The sequence below is a fragment of the Mobula birostris genome, chromosome 9 (assembly GCF_030028105.1).
Source record: "Mobula birostris isolate sMobBir1 chromosome 9, sMobBir1.hap1, whole genome shotgun sequence".
Taxonomy (NCBI): domain Eukaryota; kingdom Metazoa; phylum Chordata; class Chondrichthyes; order Myliobatiformes; family Myliobatidae; genus Mobula; species Mobula birostris.
The window spans coordinates 19,276,715-19,296,348 of NC_092378.1; the positions used below are offsets into that span (position 1 = coordinate 19,276,715).

General features: G+C 43.1%; 1 protein-coding gene across 1 annotated transcript in view; it reads left to right on the forward strand.

Moving 5' to 3' along the window:
* The window catches only part of LOC140203277 (ankyrin repeat domain-containing protein 26-like), a 127,517-nt gene that overhangs the window by 32,978 nt on the left and 74,905 nt on the right, over nt 1-19,634 (forward strand). The window contains exons 5-7 of the mRNA XM_072269292.1: nt 6,354-6,436; nt 17,126-17,162; nt 17,280-17,349. Coding sequence (XP_072125393.1) covers nt 6,354-6,436; nt 17,126-17,162; nt 17,280-17,349 — 190 coding nt within the window. The remainder of the gene's footprint in view (nt 1-6,353; nt 6,437-17,125; nt 17,163-17,279; nt 17,350-19,634) is intronic.

The window sequence follows — 19,634 nt, forward strand, 5'->3', positions numbered from 1 at the left end:
TTTATCCTAACCACTGACAATGAAAAGAATCTGGTTGAAAGAAATAGAACAATAATTTCATGCACTATCCTGGATTCTAATGCTTCAGCATGATTTTGTTTAAGTTACTCTGGTAAGATATATTTATCATGGCTCTAGCAACAAATATTTATTCATTAGTTTCCAGAAAGCTGTTCATTGTGAAAAATGAAGAGGCTCTCCACTCTGAGTAATTGTAATATCTGCTTTGGACCCACATTTCCATCTTGTTAAGTAACGTCGAATCAAGACCCAGGCAACTCAAGTGTCTTATTTCAATAATCGCACAATCTAGAAAAAAAGCCTTTTTAGATGATGTTTTCCTGTTTGTCATTTGTTCAGAGCTATGTTTAGAGTTCTATTTTCCCTTGTTCCTGATTTTTTTTCATCTATTCCTTATGGGCACTCCAGTCGATATAGAATATCAGGAGAGTCCTAAACTGAAGTCAAGAACAAGACGTTCTGTAAAAGGTAGTATTAAATGTGACATCTACCTTTTGTTCCCTTTTGCACAGTATTAACTTTGTGAACGTAAAGAATTGGATTTTCTATAAACAATTGCTGTATGGCATGGATTGTATAACTTTCAGAAGATTTGAACTGTGACCAAATTAATTCTGACTATCAAAATTATATTTTATTCTGTTTTCTCGGACTCTTATGTCTATTTAGAGGTGGAGATGGGAATGTAGTACCATTTGCCATCTTGTTGAACAACAGAATATTTCTATGTTTTATTGAGCTATTTTTCCATCTATCTTGTGTCTATAACCAGAAACTTGCATATCAATTTATTTTATTAGATATAAATCTAAAAATATATTTCAATATGCTTCTCATTAGTCCAGTATTTATAACACACCTGTTTCACACCCTCTGTTAATCACCTGCTGCAAAGTGCCAGACTTTCCCATATCTCTGGTAGCACCTTTTAATTGTAAGTGATAGAACAGAAAGGTGCCGGTAGTGGGAAGGACTAGAATGAATGTCTTCACAAACTCTGCCACCAATGGTTGTTAGGCAGATAAACCTACCAAAGTGTTACGAATGCTTCTGACGATAAGAAATGTCCAAAATGTTCCAGTGCTATCAGAAATTAATAAAATTAATGGCCACATTTTACTGTCCACCATTGAACTCTAAGAGATCCAATGTTACAGAGCAGTCATGGAAACATTGGCAAACCTTTCCAGTGTGCTTAGGACTTATGCTGAGCTTACTGGCAGTTATATGAAGAAACATCTGCTATTCCACCTGAAACAGCTGGTAATGTCCTAAGTTTATATAAACATAAGGATCGAAAACAGTTCTCTGTCCTTTGCATTAGATATATATTTATATTCCATTGGTGTTACAAAATGAAATGAAATGCTGATTTTTTTTTACACATTTAGCATTTTCATTCATTTCCAATATCCTTAATAACTGCAATTTGTAGTCATAACCACTCAGCAACAAATACAAAATTTATTCTCATAGCCTTTCATTACATCTTTTGCTAATTCATTTAAATCTGATTCCTGTTCTTGAACCGTGTACTAGTAGAGCCAACTTCTCTCAGCTTGCTGTATTTAAAAACATTGCGACCTATATTTCCATTAAATCTCTCATGATTTCTTTGCTAAAGGAGAGCTGACCCACTTGTCTAATGTAATCTTATACTGGTTGACCACCACAAATCCGGAATGATTGGGACCTGTGTAAGTGCTGGATTAGTGATTTTGCCCAATCTTAGGTGGTTAGGTTAGGATTAAATAAACTCTTCTAACCCACTTAATGATCTCCACACCCTTGGACAATATAGAAAAAAGAAATGACAAATGAAAAGCAAGTGAAATTTATTGAAGTACAGTTCAGGCAAAATACCATAAGACCATAAGACAAAGGAGCAGAAGTCGGCCTTTTGGCCCATCGAGTCTGCTCCGCCATTTTATCATGAGTTGATCCATTCTCCCATTTAGTCCCACTTCCCCCACTTTCTCACCATAAGCTTTGATGCCCTGGCTACTCCGATACCTATCAATCTCTGCCTTAAATACACCCAATGACTTGGCCTCCACTGCTGCCCGTGGCAACAAATTCCATAGATTCACCACCCTCTGGCTAAAAAAATTTCTTCGCGTTTCTGTTCTGAATGGGCGTCCTTCAGTCATGCCCTCTCATACTAGACTCCCCCATCATGGGAAACAACTTTGCCACATCCACTCTGTCCATGCCTTCCAACATTCGAAATGTTTCTATGAGGTCTCCGCTCATTCTTCTAAACTCCAAGGAATACAGTCCAAGAGCAGACAAATGTTCCTCATATGTTAACCCTCTCATTCCCGGAATCATTCTAGTGAATCTTCTCTGTACCCTCTCTAACGTCAGCACATCCTTTCTTAAATAAGGAGACCAAAGCTGCCCACAGTACTCCAAGTGAGGTCTCACCAGCACCTTATAGAGCCTCAACATCACATCCCTGCTCCTATAATCTATTCCTCTAGAAATGAATGCCAACATTGCATTTGCCTTCTTCACTACCGACTCAACCTGGAGGTTAACCTTAAGGGTATCCTGTACGAGGACTCCCAAGTCCCGTTGCATCTCAGAACTTTGAATTCTCTCCCCATTTAAATAATAGTCTGCCCGTTTATTTCTTCTGCCAAAGTGCATAACCATACACTTTCCAACACTGTATTTCATTTGCCACTTCTTTACCCTTTCTTCCAATCTATCCAAGTCTCTCTGCAGACTTTCCGTTTCCTCAGCACTACCAGCCCCTCCACCTATCTTCGTATCGTCAGCAAACTTAGCCACAGAGCCATCTATTCCATAATCCAAATCGTTGATGTACAATGTAAAAAGAAGCAGCCCCAACACCGATCCCTGCAGAACACCACTGGTAACTGGCAGCCAACCAGAATAGGATCCCTTTATTCCCACTCTCTGTTTCCTGCCAATCAGCCAACGCTCTATCCACGTATGTAACTTTCCCGTAATTCCATGGGCTCTTAGCTTGTTAAGTAGCCTCATGTATTGCACCTTGTCAAAGGCCTTCTGAAAATCCAAGTATACAACATCCACTACATCTACCTTGTCTAGCCTACTGGTAATTTCCTCATAATATTGTATTAGGTTTGTCAGGCAGAATTTTCCTTTAAGGAATCCTTGCTGAGTTCTGCCTATCTTGTCATATGCCTCCAGGTACTCTGTAACCTCATCCTTGACAATCGACTCCAACAACTTCCCAACCACCGATGTCAAGCTAACAGGTTTATAATTTCCTTTTAGCTTCCTTGCCCCCTTCTTAAATAGCGGAGTGACATTTGCAATCCTCCAGTCCTCCGGAACCATGCCAGAATCCATCGACTCCTGAAGGATCATCGTTAACACCTCCGCAATCTCCACAGCTACCTCCTTCAGAACACGCGGGTGCATTCCATCTGGTCCAGGAGATTTATCTACCTTTAGACTATTCAGCTTCCTGAGTACTTTCTCTGTCATAATTGTGATTGCGCACACTTCTCCTCCCTGCCACCCTTGAGTGTCCGGTATACTGATAATGTCTTCCTCAGTAAAGACTGATGCAAAATACTCCTTCAATTCCTCTGCCATCTCCTTATCTCCCATTACAATTTTTCCAGCATCATTTTCTATTGGTCCTATATCTATTCTCACCTGTCTTTCACTCTTTATATACTTGATAAAGCTTTTAGTATCTTCTTTGATATTATTTGCTCGCTTCCTTTCATAGTTTATCTTTTCCCTCTTAATGACCTTCTTAGTTTCCTTTTGTAAGCTTTTAAAAACTTCCCAATCCTCTGTCTTCCTACTAATTTTTGCTTCCTTGTATGCCCTCTCCTTTGCTTTTAACTTTGGCTTTGACTTCTCTTGTCAACCACGGTTGCATCCTTTTTCCATTCGAAAATTTCTTCTTTTTTGGAATATACCAGTTTGCACCTTCCTCACTTCTCGCATAAACTCCAGCCACTGCTGCTCTGCCGTCTTTCCCGCCAGTGTCCCTTTCCAGTCAACTTTGGCCAGTTCCTCTCTCATACCACTGTAATTTCCTTTACTCCACTGAAATACCGACACATCAGATTTCGGCTTCTCTTTTCAGATTTCACAGTGAACTCAATCATGTTATGATCACTGCCTCCTAAAGGTTCCTTCACCTCAATCTCTCTAATCACCTCCGGTTCATTACACAATAGCCAATCCAGTACAGCCGATCTCCTGGTGGGCTCAGCAACAAGCTGTTGTAAAAAGCCATCTCGCAGACATTCTACAAATTCTCTCTCTTGAGATCCAGTGCCAACCTAATTTTCCCAATCCACTCGCATGTTAAAATCCCCCCACAATTATCATAACACTGCCCTTCTGACAAGCCTTTTCTATTTCCTGTTGTAATTTGTAGTCCACATCACTGCAGCTGTTTGGAGGCCTGTATATAACTGCCATCAGGGTCCTTTTACCCCTGCGATTTCTTAGCTCAACCCATAAAGATTCTGCACCTTCCAATCCTATATCACCTCTTTCTAATGATTTAGTATAATTTCTTACCAGTAAAGCCACGCCTCCCCCTCTGCCTACCTTCCTATCTCTCCGATACACCGTGTATCCTTGGACGTTCAGCTCCCAGAGACACACATCCTTTAGCCACGTCTCAGTGATGGCCACAATGTCATACCTGCCAATCTGTAGCTGTACGACAAGATCATCCACCTTATTCTTTATGCTGCATGTATTTAAGTATAACACCTTATGACCAGTATTTGGTACTTTTCGCTTTGATTTTACTGCAACTTTATTGCACTGCAACTCATCCCAATGGCTACAAATTTGCCCCATCACCCGCCTGTCTTTCCTGATATCTTTACTGCTCACTATCTTGGATTTATTTCTGCTTTCCCCTTCCTCCGCTCTGTCATTCCGGTTCCCATCCCCCTGCCAAATTAGTTTAAACCCTACTAACAGCTCTATTAAACTTTCCTGCCAGGATATTGGTCCGCTTCGGGTTCAGGTGTAACCTGTCCTTTTTGAACAGGTCATACTTCCCCCAGAAGAGATCCCAATTATCCAAGAATCTGAAGCCCTGCCCCCTGCACCAGTCTCTCAGCCAAGCCTTCATCTGCCTGATCCTACTATTCTTGCCCTCGCTAGCACGTGGTGCAGGTAGCAATCCCGAGATTACTACCCTGGAGATCCTGCTTCTCAACTTCCTTCCTAACTCCCAGAAATCTGTCTTCAGGACCTCTTCCTTTGTCCTATCTATGTCATTGGTACCAACATGTACCAAGACAACTGGCTGCTCACCCTCCCCCTTCAGAATATTCAGGACCCGATCCGAGCCATCCCTTATCCTGGCACCTGGGAGGCAACACACCATGCGGGTATCTCTATCAGGCTCACAGAATCTCCCGTCCGTTCCCCTGACTATGGAATCCCCTATGACTACCGCATTCCTCTTCTCCCTCCTTCTCTCCTGCACAACTGCGCCAGGTTCAGTGCCAGAGACCCGGTCACCGTGGGTGTCCCCTGTCAGGTCATTCCCCTCAACAGCATCCAGAACAAGATATTTGTTGCTGAGGGGGACAGCCACAGGTGTGCTCTCCACTATCCGGGCATTTCCCTTCCCTCTCTTGACAGTGAACCAGTTTTCTAACCCCTGTAGACTAGGGATGACTACCTCCCTGTAGCTGCTATCTATTACATCTTCACTTTCCCTCATAAGCAGTAGGTCATCAAGCTGCAGCTCCAGATCCCTAACACAGTCTCTGAGGAGCTGCATCGCGGTGCACCTGGCGCAGATGTGGCCATCAGGGAGGCTGGAGGTCTCCCAGGATTCCCACATCTGACACCCTGAACAACGCACTAACCCTGCAGGCATGCTATCTAATTCTAGATGAATGAACAAGGAAAAATAAGTCTACTCACCCACTACCTCGCCAAACAGGTGAACTTATTAAACTGTTAGCTCGTACCGTTAGCTGTGAGAACCCTGCTGTTCCTGTCTGTCCGGGCCAACTCGCGAAAGGGAGGGTGGGAGAAAAAAAGAGTTGGTACTTCACTCTGGCCTCTTCCCGTTTTCCGCCAAATCCTGTTGAAGCCAAAGCCCTACACTCTGCTACCGCTCACTCCACTGCCCGCTGTACAGGGTGGTCTCCTTTTTAAACTCTCCGCACTGTCCTGTTGACGTCACGTGCTTGCGACTTACAATGTATCTGTGTTTACTTACATCATGACGCAGAATTTAAACCACTTTATGAGAACTTTATCTAGCTGTGAACATCTTCCATTTTTCATTGTCTTCCTTATGCAGATCTGTTTTTATTGGCTTGCTGTTAGCAAAGAACTGGAGCAACTTTTCTTGCTAAGCAACACACATCAAAGTTGCTGGTGAGCACAGCAGGCCAGGCAGCATCGCTAGGAAGAGGTACATTCGACGGAGAGAGAGAGGAAGAATGTGTGTTTCTAAATAAGTAACGGATCGGGTACGAGGGGAAGGTAGGGCATTAGCAGAAGTTAGAGAAGTCAATGTTTATGCCATCAGGTTGGAGGTTACAGAATATGTTAATTGCATAAACACTGCTGCAGAGCATCTCAGGATATATATTTTTTAAATCAAAGAATGCCTACTTCCCCTCTTTCTGACTTCATTTCTTTTTATCATCTTGCTGATTAGTGCTTAGCTTTCATAGACTTTTTGTACAGCAGCTGCTGCTAATTATCATGATCAAAGTTATCCAATTAATTCAAGCAACACACATAAAAGTTGCTGGTGAATGCAGCAGGGCAGGCAACATCTCTAGGGAGAGGTACAGTCGACGTTTCGGGCCGAGACCCTTCGTCAGGACTAACGGATGGGGTACGAGGGGGAGGTGGGGCATTAGGGAAATTTGAGGTCAATGTTCATGCCACCAGGTTGGAGGCTACCCAGATGGAATATAAAGTGTTGTTCCTCCATCCTAAGCATGGCTTCATCTTTAGTCATAGTCATACTTTATTGATCCCGGGGGAAATTGGTTTTCGTTACAGTTGCACCATAAATAATAAATAGTAATAGAACCATAAATAGTTAAATAGTAACATGTAAATTATGCCAGTGAATTATGAAATAAGTCCAGGACCAGCCTATTGGCTCAGGGTGTCTGACCCTCCAAGGGAGGAGTTGTAAAGTTTGATGGCCACAGGCAGGAATGACTCCCTATGACACTCTGTGCTGCATCTCGGTGGAATGAGTCTCTGGCTGAATGTACTCCTGTGCCCACCCAGTACATTATGTAGTGGATGGGAGACATTGACCAAGATGGCATGCTACTTAGACAGCATCCTCTTTTCAGACACCACCGTGAGAGAGTCCAGTTCCATTCCCACAACATCACTGGCCTTACGGATGAGTTTGTTGATTCTGTTGGTGTCTGCTACCCTCAGCCTGCTGCCCCAGCACACAACAGCAAACATGATAGCACTGGCCACTGCAGACTCGTAGAACATCCTCAGCATCGTCCAACAGATGTTAAAGGACCTCAGTCTCCTCAGGAAATAGAGACGGCTCTGACCCTTCTTGTAGACAGCTTCAGTGTTCTCTGACCAGTCCAGTTTATTGTCAATTCGTATCCCCAGGTATTTGTAATCCTCCACCAGGTCCACACTGACCCCCTGGATGGAAACGAGTCACCGGTACCTTAGCTCTCCTCAGGTCTACCACCAGCTCCTTAGTATTTTTCACATTAAGCTGCAGATAATTCTGCTCACACCATGTGACAAAGTTTCCCACCGTAGCCCTGTACTCAGCCTCATCTCCCTTGCTGATGCATCCAACTATGGCAGAGTCATCCGAAAACTTCTGAAAATGACAAGACTCTGTGCAGTAGTTGAAGTCCGAGGTGTAAATGGTGAAGAGAAAGGGAGAAAAGACAGTCCCCTGTGGAGCCCCAGTGCTGCTGATCACTCTGTCGGACAGAGTGTTGCAAGCACACGTACTGTGGTCTGCCAGTCAGGTAGGCAAGAATCCATGATATCAGGGAAGCATCCACCTGCATCGCTGTCAGCTTCTCCCCCAGCAGAGCAGGGCAGATGGTGTTGAACGCACTGGAGAAGTCAAAAAACATGACCCTCACAGTGCTCGCTGGCTTGTCCAGGTGGGCGTAGACACGGTTCAGCAGGTAGACGATGGCATCCTCAACTCCTAGTCGGGGCTGGTAAGCGAACTGGAGGGGATCTGAGTGTGGCCTGACCATAGGCCGGAGCTTTACAGTAGAGGAGGCTGTGGATAGACATATCAGAATGGGAATGGGATGTGGAATTGAAATGTGTGGCCACTGGGAGAAAACAACTTTTCTTTTTGTTTCTTTATATCGTTAACTGTAAAGAGCCAATGTTATACAAGTCACATATGCTTTTCACAGGCACACCACCGTCGAGTTTTTTCAGAACTTCCATCTTTCTTGTATAGATAACGTATGGTGTTTGTGCTTTACACCATGAGAAGCACTTCCTTTATTCAATTAAGACATGACTGGGACTGGATAAGCACAGGTTATAAAAATAAGTGCAGAATAACACAGGGGACCGACTTGCTTCTTTTGAAGACCATGCAAACAGCTGATTCTGCTAATGGGGCCACCAAAACCGTGGCGATGGGTTGGTGCAGCAACATGAGAAATTTGAGGTTAGGCAGCCAAAAATTGTGTCCGAACCAGTGGTGAAAGCGGACCACTGATTGCCGGATTCGAGGTGGTCAACCTGTAATTGAAATTCATTTTTCCTGGAACCAAAATGTGGTAACCGGAATTGGATTCAATGTTCCAAATGTGGCAATATTGTAGCAATCCAAACTAATTTCTGTGCTTCTAGTAATGAAGCACAGACTCACACCTGCTTTATTAACTGCTGTTTCAATGCATGATGCTACTTTGAAAGATGTACATTGCTTACGCATATATTTTATTACCATAAAGTAAATCAGAACAAACTGACTAGTGGAGAAGGGCATTGGCAGTTGATAGCGGGTAGTTGATGTCTTACTAGCAGATTTTTTTTGCCTGACTTTAAAAGTACTGCAGTGTAAAATTGAGTTCTGATAATGGTGAATAGATTCTATCTCCTGTACTATAGCATTGGAGAGGGATAGGAACAGACAAGTTGGAAGAAGGAAGTCTGAGAATCAGAGCGGGAGTGTGGAGGAAGCCATTTTTGAATTTTTCAGTTTTTATTCCATCGGCGTTCAGAAAGGCGGGACTGCGCAGGCGTGTGACATCGGGCAGTGAAGCGCGGAAGATTTAAAAGGAACACAGCCTCATACAGCGGGCAGCATAGTTTGCGGGCGGCAGAGTGAGCCGGGAGCAGAGTGAAGGCTTAAGGGCTTCGGCTCAATGGGCTTAGGCGGAAACGGGCGAGGCGAGGAAGGTTTGGTATTCATTTTTTGTTGTTATTTGAGGAGAGGAGCAGTATGAGTGTGAGGGCAGTTTGTTGTTCTTGGTGCCGGATGTGGGAGGCCCTGGAGACTCGAAGCCTCCTGGACGTCCACATCTGCGCCAGGTGCGCCGAGACGCAGCTCCTAAGGGACCACGTTAGGAACTGGTGCTGCAGCTCGATGACCTTCGTCTGGTCAGGGAGAGTGAGGTGTTAATAGAGAGGATTTACAGGCAGGTGGTCACACCGGGGCCACGGGAGGCAGACAAGTGGGTCACGATTAGGAGGGGGAAGGGGAAGAGTCAGGTAATAGAGAGTACCCCAGTGGCTGTGCCCCTTGACAGTAGGTACCCCTGTTTGAGTACTGTTGGGAGGGACAGCTTACCTGCGGGAAGCGGCAGTGGCCATGCCTCTGGCACAGAGTCCGGCCCTGTAGCTCAGAAGGGTAGGGAAAGGAAGAGGAGGGCAGTAGTAATAGGGGACTCGATAGTAAGGGGGTCAGATAGGCGATTCTGTGGACGCAGTCCAGACACCCAGATGGTAGTTTGCCTCCCTGGTGCCAGGGTCTGGGATATTTCTGATCGTGTCCAAGATATCCTGAAGTGGGGAGGGTGAGGAGCCAGAGGTCGTGGTACATATAGGTACCAATGACATAGGTAGGAAAAGGGAAGAGGTCCTGAAAGGAGAATATAGGGAGTTAGGAAGGGAGTTGAGAAAAAGGACCACAAAGGTAGTAATCTCGGGATTACTGCCTGTGCCACGCGACAGTGAGATTAAGAATGCAGTGAGGTGGAGGATAAATGCATGGCTAAGGGATTGGAGCAGGGGGCAGGGATTCAAATTTTTGGATCATTGGGACCTCTTTTGGCGCAGGTGTGACCTGTACAAAGGGACGGGTTACACTTGAATCCTAGGGGGACCAATATCCTGGCGGAGAGATTGGTGAGGGCTACTGAGGTGACTTTAAACTAGGATGGTTGTGGGGGTGGGAATCAAATTAAGGAGACTAGGAGAGAGGAGGTTAGTTCACAACAGAGGGATGGGAACAAGTGCAGAGAGACAGAGGGGTGTAAAATGAGGGTAGAAGCAAAATGTAGTAAGGTGAAAAGTATAAGTGGTAGGCCGGCAAATCCAGGGCAAAAATCAAAAAGGGCCAGTTTTCAACATAATCTTATAAAGGCTAAGAGTGTTGGAAAAGCGAACCTGAAGGCTTTGTGTGTCAATGCAAGGAGCATTCGTAACAAGGTGGATGAATTAAAAGTGCAGATTGTTATTAATGAATATGATATACTTGGGATCACAGAGACATGGCTCCAGGGTGACCAAGGATGGGAGCTCAACATTCAGGGATATTCAATACTCAGGAAGGATAGACATGAAAGAAAAGGAGGTGGGGTAGCATAACTGGTTAGAGAGGAGATTAACGCAATAAAAAGGAAGGACATTAGCCGGGAGGATGTGGAATTGATATGGGTAGAGCTGCATAACACTAAGGGGCAGAAAACCCTGGTGGGAGTTTTGTACAGGCCACCTAACAGTAGTAGTGAGGTTGGGGATGGTATTAAACAAGAAATCAGAAATGTGTGCAATAAGGTTGAAAGAGTGCAGAGAAGGTTTACAAGGATGTTGCCGGGACTTGAGAAACTCAGTTACAGAGAAAGGTTGAATAGGTTAGGACTTTATTCCCTGGAGCGTAGAAGAATGAGGGGAGATTTGGTAGAGGTATATAAAATTATGATGGGTATAGATAGAGTGAATGCAAGCAGGCTTTTTCCACTGAGGCAAGGGGAGAAAAGAACCAGAGGACATGGGTTAAGGGTGAGGGGGGAAAAGTTTAAAGGGAACATTAGGGGGAGCTTCTTCACACAGAGAGTGGTGGGAGTATGGAATGAGCTGCCAGACGAGGTGGTAAATGCAGGTTCTTTTTTAACATTTAAGAATAAATTGGACAGATACATGGATGGGAGGTGTATGGAGGGATATGGTCCGTGTGCAGGTCAGTGGGACTAGGCAGAAAATGGTTTGGCACAGCCAAGAAGGGCCAAAAGGCCTGTTCTGTGCTGTAGTTTCTATGGTTCTATGGTAAAAGAACAGCAGTTATAATGGGTGACTTCAATCTACATATAGGTTGGGTGAACCAAATTGGTAAGGGTGGTGACGAAGAGGATTTCCTGGAATGTATGCGGGATGGTTTTTTGAACCAACATGTCGAGGAACCAACTAGAGAGGAGGGTATTCTAGACTGGGTGTTGAGCAATGAGGAAGGGTTAATTAGCAATCTTGTCGTGAGATGGAGAGTGACACAGTTAATTCAGAAACAAAGGTTCTGAACTTAAAGAAGGGTAACTTTGAAGGTATGAGACGTGAATTAGCCAAGATAGACTGGCAAATGACACTTAAAGGGTTGACGGTGGATATGCAATGGCAAGCATTTAAAGATCGCATGGATGAACAACAACAATTGTTCATCCCAGTTTGGCAAAAGAATAAATCAAGGAAGATAGTGCACCTGTGGCTGACAAGGGAAATTAGGGACAGTATCAATTCCAAAGAAGAAGCATACAAGTTAGCCAGAAAAAGTGGCTCACCTGAGAACTGGGAGAAATTCAGTGTCCAGCAGAGGAGGACAAAGGGCTTAATTAGGAAGGGGAAAAAAGATTATGAGAGAAAACTAGCAGGGAACATAAAAACTGACTGTAAAAGCTTTTATAGATATGTGAAAAGAAAAAGATTGGTTAAGACAAATGTAGGTCCCCTACAGACAGAAACAGGTGAATTGATTAGGGGGAGCAAGGACATGGCAGACGAATTGAATAACTACTTTGGTTCTGTCTTCACTGAGGAGGAAATAAATAATCTTCGGGAAATAGTAGGGGACAGAGGGTCCAGTGAGATGGAGGAACTGAGGGAAATACATGTTAGTAGGGAAGTGGTGTTAGGTAAATTGAAGGAATTAAAGGCAGATAAATCCCCAGGGCCAGATGGTCTGCATCCCAGAGTGCTTAAGGAAGTAGCCCAAGAAATAGTGGATGCATTAGTGATAATTTTTCAAAACTCTTTAGATTCTGGACTAGTTCCTGAGGATTGGAGGGTGGCTAATGTAACCCCACTTTTAAAAAAGGAGGGAGAGAGAAACTGGGGAACTATAGACCGGTTAGCCTGACATCGGTGGTGGGGAAAATGCTAGAGTCGGTTATCAAAGATGTGATAACAGCACATTTGGAAAGCGGTGGAATCATCGGACAAAGTCAGCATGGATTTGTGAAAGGAAAATCATGTCTGACAAATCTCATAGAAATTTTTGAGGATGTAACCAGTAGAGTGGATAGGGGAGAACCAGTGGATTTGGTATATTTGGATTTTCAAAAGGCTTTTGACAAGGTCCCACACAGGAGATTAGTGTGCAAGCTTAAAGCACACGGTATTGGGGGTAAGGTATTGATGTGGATAGAGAATTGGTTGGCAGACAGGAAGCAAAGAGTGGGAATAAACGGGACCTTTTCAGAATGGTAGGCAGTGACTAGTGGGGTACCGCAAGGCTCAGTGCTGGGACCCCAGTTGTTCACAATATATATTAATGACTTAGATGAGGGAATTAAATGCAGCATCTCCAAGTTTGCGGATGACACGAAGCTGGGCGGCAATGTTAGCTGTGAGGAGGATGCTAAGAGGAAGCAGGATGACTTGGATAGGTTAGGTGAGTGGGCAAATTCATGGCAGATGCAATTTAATGTGGATAAATGTGAGGTTATCCACTTTGGTGGCAAAAACAGAACAGATTATTATCTGAATGGTGGCCCATTAGGAAAAAGGGAGGTGCAACGAGACCTGGGTGTCATTATACATCAGTCATTGAAAGTGGGCATGCAGGTACAGCAGGTGGTGAAAAAGGCAAATGGTATGCTGGCATTCATAGCGAGAGGATTGGAGTACAGGAGCAGTGGGGTACTACTGCAGTTGTACAAGGCCTTGGTGAGACCACACCTGGAGTATTGTGTGCAGTTTTGGTCCCCTAATCTGAGGAAAGGCATCCTTGCCATAGAGGGAGTACAAAGAAGGTTCACCAGATTGATTCCTGGGATGGCAGGACTTTCATCTGATGAAAGACTGGATCGACTAGGCTTATACTCATTGGAATTTTGAAGATTGAGGGGGGATCTTATTGAAACATATAAAATCCTAAAGGGATTGGACAGGCTAGATGCAGGAAGATTGTTCCCGATGTTGGGGAAGTCCAGAACGAGGTGTCACAGTTTGAGGATAAAGGGGAAGGCTTTTAGGACCGAGATTAGGAAAAAGTTCTTCACACAGAGAGTGGTGAATCTGTGGAATTCTCTGCCACAGGAAACAGTTGAGGCCAGTTCATTGACTATATTTAAGAGGGAGTTAGATATGGCCCTTGTGGCTAAAGGGATCAGGGGGTATGGAAGGAAGGTTGGTACAGGGTTCTGAGTTGGATGATCAGCCATGATCATACTGAATGGCAGTGCAGGCTTGAAGGGCCGAATGGCCTACTCCTGCACCTATTTTCTATGTTTCTAAAAGCGTTTAATTGGAGTAAGGAGAAATATGAGGCTATCAGGCAGGAACTTGGAAGCATAAATTGGGAACAAATGTTCTCGGAAATGTATGGAAGAAATCTGGCAAATGTTCAGGGGATATTTGCATGGAGTTCTACATGGGTATGGTCCAATGAGATAGGGAATGAATAGTAGGGTACAGGAACTGTGGTGCACAACGGCTGTTGTAAATCTAGTCAAGACGAAAAGAAAAGCTTGCCAAAGGTTCAAAAAACTAGGTAATGATAGAGATCTAGATGATTACAAGGCTAGCAGGAAAGAGTTTAAGAATGAAATTAGGAGAACCAAAAGGGGCCATGAGAAGGCCTAGGTGGACAGGATTAAGGAAAACCCCAAGGCATTCTACAAATATGTGAAGAGCAAGAGGATAAGACGTGAGAGAATAGGACCAATCAAGTGTGACAGTGCAAAAGTGTGTATGGAACTGGAGGAGATAGCAAATGTATTTAATGAATACTTTGCTTCAGTATTCACTATGGAAAAGGATCTTGACGATTGTAGGGATGAATTACCGCAGACTAAAAAGCTTGAGCATGTAGATATTAAGAAGGAAGATGTGCTGGAGCTTTTGGAATGCCTCAAGTTGGATAAGTCACCTGGACCAGACGAGATGTGCCCCAGGCTACTGTGGGAGGCGAGGGAGGAGATTGCTGAGCCTCTGGCAATGATCTTTGCATCATCAATGGGGATGGGAGAGGTTCCAGGGGATTGGAGGGTTGCGAATGTTGTTCCCTTTTTCAAGAAAGGGAGTAGAGTTAGCCCAGGAAATTGTAGACCGGTGAGTCTTACTTCAGTTGTTGGTAAATTGATGGACAAGATCCTGAGAGACAGGATTTATGAACATTTGGAGAGGCATAATATAATTAGGAATAGTCAGCATGGCTTTATCAAAGGCAGGTTGTGCCTTATAAGCCCGACTGATTTTTTTTGAAGATGTGACTAAAGGCATTGATGAAGGTAGAGCAATAGATGTAGTGTATATGGATTTCAGCAAGGCATTTGATAAGGTACCCCATGCAAAGCTTATTGAGAAAGTAAGGAGGCATGGGATGCAAGGGGACATTGCTTTGTGGATCCAGAACTAGCTTGTCCACAGAAGGCAAAGACTGGTTGTAGACAGATCACATTCTGCATGGAGGTCAGTGACCAGTGGTGTGCCTCAGGGATCTGTTCTGTGACCCCCTACTCTTCATGATTTTTATAAATGACCTGGATAAGGAAGTGGAGAAATGGATTAGTAAATTTTCTGATGACACAAAGGTTGCAGCTGTTGTAGATAGTGTGGAGGGCTGTCAGAGGTTAAAACGGAACATTGATAGGATGCAAAACAGGGCTGAGCTGAGGAGTGGCAGATGGAGTTCAACCAAGGAAGTGGTTCATTTTGGTAGGTCAAATATGATGGCAGAATATAGTATTAATGGTAAGACTCTTGGCAGTGTGGAGGATCAGAGGGATCTTGTGGTCCGAGTCCATAGGACACTCAAAGCTGCTGCACAGGTTGTCTTTGTGGTTAAGAAGGCATACTGTGCATTGGCCTTCATCAATCGTGGGATTGAGTTTAGGAGCAGAGAGGTAATGTTGCAGCTAGAAAGGATCCTGGTCAGACACCACTTGGAGTACTGTGCTCAGTTCTGGTTGCCTCACTACAGGAAGGATGTGGAAACCATAGAAAGGGTGCAGTGGAGATTTACGAGGATGTTGCCTGGATTGGGGAGCATGCCTTTTGAGAATAGGTTGAGTGAACTCTGCCTTTTCTCCCTGGGAGCAATGGAGAATGAGATGATGAGAGGCATTGGTCGTGTGCATAGTCAGAGGCTTTTTCCCAGTGCTGAAATGACTAACACTAGAGGGCACAGTTTTAAGGTGCTTGGAAATAGGTTCAGAGGAGACGTCAGGGATAAGTTTTTTACGTAGAGAGTGTTGGGTGTGCGGAATGGGCTGCCGGCGACGGTGGTGGAGGCGGATACCATAGGTTATTTTAAGAAGCTCCTGGATAGGTACATGGAGCTTAAAAATATAGAGGGCTATGGGTAACCCGAGGTAATTTCTAAGGTAAGGACATGTTCGGCACAGCTTTGTGGGTCAAAGGGCCTGCATTGTGCTGTAGATTTTCTATGTTCTACTGTATTAGAAAGTACCTGTTGAGAATCTTTGTAACATTGGCTCCATTCTGATGACAAGCAATTCATCTAAAATGTTAATCCTGGTTCTATTCCTTGATTAATGCTGACTTGCCAGCAGATATATGCTCCATTTTTTTGCTGTTATTTCTGATTTATTGAATCCACTTTTCCCTTGTGACTTCCCGAGAGGTTCATTCATCTGAGTCATACGTATATTTTTCTGTGGTAATTTCATGTAAGATCTTTATACATAATATTGATCAAATGGGGAATTATATCAACGTGTGCAACATTATCAACCTTTAAAAGTGTCTTCCTCCATGTACAAAGAATTTTTCCTCTAATTTCCTTTTAGGCCTGCCACATCTTTGTGCATTCTTATTTTGTTTCTTATGCTTAATGTCAGCTCTTTGCTTCTAATATTGAAGAATGAGTACTCATCCTCAAGCCATATTTTTAAACATATTTTGCAAGTTGCAATATTGATTTGAAGATAGATATAGAAGCATAGATATAATTAAAATATATGCAATAACATGTCTGATATTGAGCATTGTTGTTCATTTACGCATCTATGGCACATCAGGGGACATTTTTTCTGCTGTTTCCTTAGCATTTGTCTGTTACAAGGCCGAGTTGCTAGCTTGACGCTCAACCCAGCTCAGATGGAAATTGTGCAAGGGTCTGGCTGAATTCAAACCCAGGACCATTTTCATCAAAGTCCAGTACTGATGCCACTGTAGCACTGGCCAGCAAAGTTTAGCATATAGATAATATCTTTATGGAGAGTCTGACGTTCATAATGGATTCTTCTATGGGAACATGGTGTATGAATGTAGAAAAATAATTTCATCTGGACAAAACTGCAATCAGTAATACTCAAATGGATTCTGTCCTTTTTTCTCTCTGTTTAACAATAAAAGTAATATTTGGAGAATGAACTAAAGCTTAAAATGAATTTGGATGAATCTAATTCACCTGTATATCATTTGCTTTGCTCTCCAGTGATAGGTGATATTTCTCTGACAGAATCTTTCAGTGGGTAAGTTGGAACTACTGCTGTTGCAATTTAAACATTTCTTCAGTAGATTAATTTCTTATTGGTTTTATGTCGCTTTCTTGTCCATGTAAGATTTTTCTTTGAATGTTTTACTTTTAGGGAGTCAAAGAGTGCTGTAGATTCCTGGTTGTCCTCAGATGAAGAAGATAATGTGCCATGTTCTTCCAAGGTAGTAATTTGCCATTGATATAATTTGTTGTGTTATCTCATTTTTGAATTTAAGTGACTAGCGATGATGGTATTTCACTGAAATAGTTTTATTAAAGTAGGTACCTGTGTCATATATCAATATTCATTAAAGGAATGCTGCTTGAACTTGGTGGGGTGGTCATAGAAACATAGAAAACCTACAGCTCAGTACAGGCCCTTCGGCCCACAAAATTGTGCCCAACATATCCCTACCTTAGAAATTACTAGGCTTACCCATAGCCCTGTATTTTTCTAAGCTCCATGTACCTATCCAAAAGTCTCTTAAAAGACCCTGTCGTATTCACCTCCACCACCGTTGCCGGCAGCCCATTCCACATACTCACCACTCTCTGCATACAAAAAACTTACCCCTGACATCTCCTCTGTACCTACTCCCCAGCACCGTCAACCTGTGTCCGTTTGTGGCAACCATTTCAGCCCTGGGGAAAAGCCACTGACGATCCACACGATCATCTTTATGCTGGAATTCTGTATCCCACTGTAACCATTTTCTGTAACTGTTTAATTAATTGGAATGTTGCATTCTAGGGCTTTATTTTGAATTATAAATCATTTTTATTAAGAAGCAAAATTAGAAAAAGTTGGAGCGAATAAATTATTTTCACAAGGAAATTCAAATTCAGTGGCATTGCAGACCTTGCTATTCGAAAAGAAAAAGGAGTGTAGTCTAGACGGGATGAATGTGTTCTTTGTGGGCATATCTAGAAACAAGGGGTCACTTTTTAAAGATAAGGGCTTGGCACTTAAGATTCAGACCTTTTGCTACTTTACTGAGGTCACAGGCTTTGCCAAGGCCAATTTCTCCAAAGAAGAGGCTCCAGTTGCACTTGGCTATGTTGGAAATCCTTGGCTAGCCATATTCCACAGTAAATTGTGTTTTTCATGACAGATCATTAAAAATGCAGTTCGTCGTTGAACATGGCTGTTACTGACTAGAAGATTAAAAGCCATCAAGCTGACTTCCTGGAAATCTGTTGCAATGATTTATCACTTTTTAGAAAATGAGGGTTTAGCTTACAAAACTACTTTGTGCAACTGTGTACTAAATCAGAAGTGCTGAAAAGATAAGCTAATGTTGAAAGTATGTCACAAGTCAAACAATTCAAGTTAATTAAAGTTTAGGCAGGCAAAGAAATGCACCTTGTATCAAATGCTTTGAACTTCTGCATTAAAGAGTTTGAAACCTTTCCCTGTCCACTTGATAATTAAACAGAGTTCAGAATTTAGTGCCTGCATTAGGAGTCCGATAAGGGTTATTTAAGTATCTGGCCTGCCCTGCCAAGCCAAGTGTAACTGCAACCTCTGTTTTGGAGAAGTTACCCTGGACAAAGTCTGTGGCCTGAAGAAAATAGCCCCATTTTGGTGTGGCATTAAAATGAAAGGGGATTGAGACAATCACAGATTGAAAGCAAGTTGCTTAGGACCAGTAAACTAGAAACTCTTAAAGTAGCAAAGGTTGCCAGCGGTTCATGGAAGGAAACAGATAAGAACAGGTGAAATTAATGATGAGGCAATCAAAGTCATGTAGCTTGTGGGTCTTTTGGAAGTAAAGTGGATTATGAATGGTCTGATGATTATATGGATGTGAAGGAAGGACCTCCAGAGGGAAAGAGGTTAATTTGAAACTAGCTGGAAGGAAATGTCTTTTATTCATTGGTAGAGTCATGGTCCAAAATGCATTGTATGAACCTTAGGTTAATTTCAAGCAAAAATCCAACGATAGGTCACATTATCTTTGGAAGTATTTGAGTTTTGAAAACAGAAGTTTTGCATCCTCAGAAGGATATATTAATCTGAAAACCTGCTTCGTTAGATCTAAAAAGCCCCATATGATTATTTTTAAAATGAGCAGGTCTTAGTGTCCTGGCCAGCATTTATGCCTTCATTGGTATTAATGTGGCCAAATTGGCATTTGCTTTCATAACATTAGCTACATGTTTTAAGAGCTCTTCATTAGTTGTCCTAAGGATGCAGGTGCTAGTACATCAATACAGAAGCTTATTATGTTATTAACAAGTTGATGCCATAGCGAAGAAAGCACACCTATGCCGGTAGTTCCTCAGAGGGCTAACAAAATTCTGTATGGTCATTGATGACTGTTAACATAGTCCAGTCCATCACGTAAACCAATCTCCCCTCCGTTGACTTCCCGCTTGCATCAGGAAAGCTGCTATAATCGAGGAGCTCTCCCGCACCAGTCATTCTTTCTTCTCCCTTCTCCCACTGGGCAGAAGGTAGAAAAGC